General features: G+C 35.1%; 1 protein-coding gene across 2 annotated transcripts in view; it reads left to right on the top strand.

Moving 5' to 3' along the window:
- The window catches only part of BMT2 (base methyltransferase of 25S rRNA 2 homolog), an 85,804-nt gene that overhangs the window by 23,923 nt on the left and 55,082 nt on the right, over positions 1-6,799 (top strand). For both annotated transcript variants that reach the window (XM_004382576.2, XM_023737025.1), the window contains exon 3: positions 4,565-4,735. In XM_004382576.2, coding sequence (XP_004382633.1) covers positions 4,565-4,735 — 171 coding nt within the window. The remainder of the gene's footprint in view (positions 1-4,564; positions 4,736-6,799) is intronic.

Raw genomic sequence — 6,799 nt, forward strand, 5'->3', positions numbered from 1 at the left:
AAACAGCTAATATCTTTTAAATACTTCTCCCCCTTGCCTCACTTTCCCTAGATTTTTTCATTCATCTTTTTTTTTTAAATCAAATTGTTTTCCTTTGACATAGTTTTTAATTTTCTATTTTAGCTTTTAAAAAATATTACTTTAAATATATTTAATATATTTAAAACAAAAGATTTAACACTTAATTCATCATTAATAAGTTACAATATAGAAATTTCTTTTGATAATTATCCATATTTGGAGTCAAGTAAAAGTGAGTATTTTTTTGTAATTTAAAATTTAGAAACATCTTAGAAGTTTTTAAATCCGGAACTTTCAGTGTCATTCAGGGTATTTGAGCATTTAAAACTGACTTTGTATTGACTTTGGATAATGTTTATTTTCACATGACATAAACTCTAATGTTACAAACATCAGCAATTAAATACTGCTAATCATTGACATTATTGTTTGAATCATTGCCCATGTGATTGAACTCAACCTCCAGCTTCCCTCCTCTGAGGTCATACTGGCCTGGCCAGTCCCCACCCAAGAGTCACCTCATTAGCATAACCTGTCAGGTAGGTTGGGAGCCCTCATAGATAACGAAGACACTTCAGTCACTCAGGAAATTCCAAGGGTTTACAGGTTACCTCTCAGGAGCAAAGAACAGAGTTGAACTGCCCCCATAGGATTTCCAAGAATGTAAATCTTTTGGGAAGCAGACTGCCATGTCTTTCTCCTGCAGAGCAGCTGGTGGGTTCAAACCTTCGGGCTTTCCATTAGCAGCCCTGCACTTAACCACTTCACCACCAGGGCTCCCCCACGAGAATGTTTTACATAGTTACATGTATCAGTCCCTTTTTATTGCTTCTAGATTTTGAGTGTCTTAGAAGAGCTTCCTTGATTCCTATACTGTAGGAATTCCTCTTAATAAGTCACTCATGTTTTTTTCTAGTACTTAAAAGATTTCATTTTTTACATTTAGACCCCTAACCTATTTGGAATTTAATTTGGAGTTTGTTGTGAAGTATAGCTCTGACCTTTCCCCCAAATAACTATCCATTTGCCCCAACATCATTTATGAAAAAGTTCACTTTCTCTCCAGTGATTTGTCATGATATTTATATGATATACCAAGTTTCTCCACATATTTAGTTCTGTGTTTGGACTTTCTGTAATGTTCGATTGGTCCATATCATCTATCCATGTGCTGTTTTACTCATAAAGATTTACAATTGTAGTGCTGTTCTATAATCTACCCCACCCCACCTCTACCACTACCACCACCTTCTTTTTCAGGATGTTCTTAGATGTTCTTGCTTGTCTTTAGAATCACTTTAAAATCAACTGATTTAACTAGAGAAAAAATTGTGTTTTTATTGGGATTTTAAATATTTGTATTAACTTGGAGAAAACGGCTATCTTCATAATGTTGCATCATCCTGTCCATGAACAAGGTATATTTTTCTATTTGTTTTGGTCATTTTTTGAGGGTATGTGGGGAGATTGGGATTTAGATGACTGTCGTTCATTAGCTTTTTAGAACTTGGAATTCTAACCCTTTAAATATTTTGCTGCCAAGTTTCTTGGTGACTATTAAGTTGAACCACATAAAATAGTGATTTTTATAGCTCAAGAACTGTTGAATACTGACAGTTATATGATTCTACTGAATAGAAAGGTAACAAGCTTTTTACTCTTGTGTTTCATGCCTTAGTTGAAATGTTACATGATAAAAACATTATTTTAGTATTAAGTCCAAGTTGATAAAAGCTGTATTTTTTATCAATTTTATGAAGGTGTAATTTTCGTATGATAAAATGCACCCATTCTAATCTATAGTTCAATGGGTATTGAAAATTGTTTACACTAATGTAACCACCACCACTCTTGAAGCTATACCTTGTTTTTACACAAATAATGCACGTGTTATACAGTTTGTTTGTTTTTTGCAAACCATGCACTCCCCTCGTGCATTGTTTTCCTAGGTGTGTTATAAGTGTGGCTGCATTATTTGCGGAAAATACGGTAGAATATTTCCATCACTCTAAAAAGCTCCCTTGTACTCCTTTACAGTCAGCCACACCCACAACCCAGGCAACCACTAAACTGCCTTCTATCATTGGATTATGTTTGTAAAGGCCACATTTTTAAATTGACCTCTGTATCTTATATGATCTAAAGTTTACTTACTTACCCAGTCTCACCTGGCTACCTTTCCTCTCCATATGAGTGCTGGCCTCAAGGCCTTTTCACTTGCGAGTCCATCCATCTATCAGTTTCCTCCCTGGCACTTTAAACTTCACATGCCCTGAACTGAGTGCATTTCTCCAGGATCCATTCTGGTTTTCCCTTCTACACCTTTGCTCATGCTATTTTCTCTGCCTGAAAAGCATTCCTCTCCTCAACTAAATCCTTCCTTGCCTGACTTATTCCTACTCATATTTCTAAAATCAGTTCATATTATACCTCCTGTAAAAAGCTTTTCCTGAGTTTGTCTCTCTTAGATCGGGTTAGGTGTTTCATTCATACATGTATGTGTGTGTGTGGATATATATGTGTATAGTTATAGTTATTATTACACATAATAATATATCTAGGCTTTACCTCTGTCAATTGTATTTTCTTTGTTGTTACATAATTATGTGTCTCCCTCACTAGTCAGCTTTTTGAGGGCAGCAACTATGCCTTTTTCAACTTGTTTTCCCATCACATTAATAAATGTTCAATGATTATGAGTTTCCACTTTTGTATATAATTAAAACTTCAACTCTTGTATATAATAAAACTAAATCCACATAGGTTAAGTTCAATAAGTCTTAAATAACAAGTACTAAGAAAAACTGAAGTTGAGCTGATGGCATCCTGTAAATGTGAGAGAGAAATGGGCATTGTCCCCTGACACCGTACTTCTACTTGCAGAAACCAGTTTTAAATTAATTCTTCTTTAATTCTTTCTTCTCATACCCTATGCTTTTGGAACTTCACTAAACAGTATCTGTGGAGAAAAATAGTCTAGCTTTTGTTCAGAGCATGAGCTATACATAATAATAATGCTTTTTATTTTCAGAATCTAAAGGGAAAGAAAATTTGTTTAGAATTTATTCTCCTTTAAGTAGCTTTGATAAGTATATCAGTTCATTGTTTTCGAGTGTGTAGCTCTTGTCAAATGTAATCTTCTCAAGGGCCAGAGTCAGGTGTCACTAGCTTCTTTTTCCTTGAAGTTCCTTAGCTTTTATAGCTAATAAATGTTCAAGTTGATTCTGTGGCGCATTTTTGTTATCCCATTTACTTAGTTATCGTGTGATACTCTACTTTTTTTTCCCCATTGCTGTGAGTTGATTCCAGCTCATAGCGACCCTATAGCCCAGAGTAGAACTGCTCCGTAGGGTTTCCAAGGAGCAGCTGGTGGATTCAAACTGCCGACCTTTGGTTAGCAGCTGAGCTCTTAACCACTGTGCCACCAGGGCTCCAGTACCCTACTATATTCACCCTAAAATTATATTAGGTACATTATAAATTCTAAGAAAATTATTTATAAGTATATGCCAGTCATCAGTTTCTGATTCTGGATAGCAGCCTAATATGGACTAAAGTTTGTAAGCTTAAAATGATACATCTTGAAAAATCTGCGTTTTAGTAGTAAAAGAATTGGGTCAAGCAGGAATGGTCTGATGAACAGGAATAATTTTCAAGTGGTATAAAAATCACTATTATAGTTAAGGAAACCCTGTTGCCATAGTGGTTAAGAGTTTGGCTGCTAACCAAGGGTCAACAGTTTGAATCCACCAGCTGCTCCTTGGAAATCCTATGGCGTGGTTCTGCTCTGTACTATAGGGTTGCTGTGAGTCAGAATCAGCTTGACAGCAGTGGGTTTATTATGTTCAAACCTTTGTTCTCTTTGAAGGGTATACCTTTACAATGTGATATCATTTCTACATGAACTAGATTTATATGTCCCTCTGTCAGAGCAAATAAAAAGATAAATCATCTCTTAATATGTTGACCACCTGACTTTATTATAAACCAGGAGGGATCTCAAAAACAATTGTTTGGTTGTGGCTCAAAACTACTGTCTTTCTGGATGCATTACTGAATTGTAGATTTATCTAAGCCTTGTTAAAGGAACTTATGTTTTAGTTAAGAATGGAGTTCAGAAAAACATACAGGCACATCTGTACTCTTTAAAAACCTTATTTATTAGAACTGTTATCATTCTTCGGCGTATAGTGATTTAAAAGATTTGAAAGTGCTACAAAATCATCAAACTTATCCCGACTTGATATTTTCAAAATAAAACCAAACGACCAAACCCATTGTGGTAGAGTTGATTCTGACTCATAGCGATCCTACAGGATAGACTAGAACTGCCCCATAGGGTTTCCAAGGAATGGCTGGTGGATTCGAACTGCCGACCTCTTGGTTCGCAGCCGTAGCTCTCAACTCTTGCACCACCAGGTCTCCCATTTTCAAAATTCTTTAATTTGAAAGTTTTCCATCTCATTTAATAAAGGTTAATGGTTTTTCATTTTGTTTTATATTCATACCCAGGATCTAAAAATATAACTATTTTGTCTTGTAGTGTATGCAGAGAATATTTTCAAAATGGTGGGAAGAGAAAAGCACTTGAGAAAGATGAAAAAAGAGCTGTACTCGCCACTAAGACCACTTCAGCCTTAAATATGCATGAGTCTTCTAAACTTGAAGGTCATTTAACCAACCTCAGCTTTACAAACTCTGAATTTATAACTGAGTAAGTATACTTTTCCTAGTTCAATTACTGACACTATTCTGAATAGCTGTGTTAATGTAAAATGGTGTTAATAGTTTACATCAAGTAGTAGGCAGTATGCTTGTTCCTCCAGTAATATGTTAGGCCAAGAAATGTAGATCTGTTACTATTATTCGCTAGAAAACTAACGTACATTTTTAAGGAATATCTGGAACTAGTAGTTCTGTAGCTTAGATTGTCCTCATGGAAAATAAGATAGAATACTTTATTAAATCTTAAAATAATGATTTTTATGGCAATACAAGGAATTAAAAGAGCAAAATCCAATTAAATGCTGTTTTATTTAAAATGGCTATATACTAAGACATTGCAAGAAAGGAAAAAAACGGAAGACTGTTAATAGAACCAATTGCCATTATTTCATTGACAAAATAGTTATTTTATGTACATAGGCACAAATTTTATTTTATAAGCTCATGAGTATTAGAATCTAATTATTAGTAGTATTAAAATTCTTTATATACCCTAGGGCCAGAATGATTTACAGTACTTGGTAATATTTTATTAATCTCTTGAAAATGCTAAACTTCAGTAGTTCTAGAAAAATTCTTGATAGACACTGAAAGCAAACCTTGAAAATCTTAAAACAATTCCAGATTCATAGATAGAAGTATAGCATTACGTGTGGTTAATTTGATTTTAAACCATGTTAAAAGTATTCTTGTTATTCGTAAGCAATTTCTTTTAAAACTTAATTAACATACCTTTGATTAGCTCAGTAGGAAAGGACAAGGCATGTTTTTGCCTTTGTTCAAAAGTTTCTAAAAAGTTCACAAAGCATAATGACTTACTAAACATCCTGTAACTCAGGTATTATGACCACTTTAAATTTTTAAAAATATTAACCAGTATAAAAAATTATATAGCTATAATTCTATCAAAGACAGGTACTCATGGAAGGTATCAGCTTTAGAATTTCTATTTGGTTCTTTTTTATCGTATCTGTTTCTTTATTGAGATTCCATATTTGCCAGTTCATTGTAATCATATTTTCCTTTAATTTTTTAAACAAGATTTTCTTTAATTCTTTGAACATATTTATAATAGCTGCTATGAAGTCTTTGTCTGCCAAAGCCAACATTTAGGCTGCTCAGAGTTAGTTTTTCTTTACTGCTTTTTCCTAAATATAGGTCACACTTTCTGTTTTTCGTTGCATGCTCCTTATTTATATTTTTGTCATTGGTGAAAACTGGGTATTTTTATAATTAGAAACTCTAAATTTGGATTTTTTCCCCAAGGAAATTGGTGATAGTAGTGCTTGTGGCTTTTTTTAGTAATTTGCCAGAATTTAATCTATGGAATCTGTCTCCTTCATGTTGTGCCTGTGCTGATGTCTATGCTCAGTTTTTTTAAATTTTTTCCCATACAAAAATTTATACATACATTGTTATGTGACTCAAATTGTTTTCCCCATACTGTGACAGCACACTCCTCCTTTCCACCCCTGATTCCCCGTGTCCATTCAACCAGCTCCTAAAGCTCTCTGCCTTCCCATCTCACCTCTGGACAGATGCTGCCCATTTAGTCTCTTGTATCTACTTGAGCTAAGAGGCACAGTCCCCACAAGTATCACTTTATGTCCCACGGTCCAGTCCAATCCCTGTCTGAAGGGTTGGCCTCGGAAATTGTTTTAGTTCTGGGCTGATAGAGAATCCCACGGCCATGCTTTCTGGGGTTCCTCCAGTCTCAGTCAGACCATTAAGTCTAGTCTTCTTACTAGAATTTGAGTTTTGCACCCCACCTTTCTCCTGCTCCATCCAGGACTTTGTGTTGTGTTCCCTGTCAGGGTGGTCATTGGTTGTAGGCGGGTAGCATCTAGTCCTTCTGGTCTCAGGCTGATGAAGTTTCTGGTTTATGTGGCCCTTTCTGTCTCTTGGGCTAATACTTTCCTTGTGTCTTTGGTGCTCTTCATTCTCCTTTACTCCAGATGGTTGGGACCAATTGATACATTTTAGAAGGCCACCTGCAAGCTTTTAAGACCCCAGACGCCACTCACCAAAGTAGGATGCAGAACATTTTCTTAAT

This window comes from Trichechus manatus, unplaced genomic scaffold (genome assembly GCF_000243295.1).
Source record: "Trichechus manatus latirostris isolate Lorelei unplaced genomic scaffold, TriManLat1.0 scaffold00096, whole genome shotgun sequence".
NCBI classification, from domain to species: domain Eukaryota; kingdom Metazoa; phylum Chordata; class Mammalia; order Sirenia; family Trichechidae; genus Trichechus; species Trichechus manatus.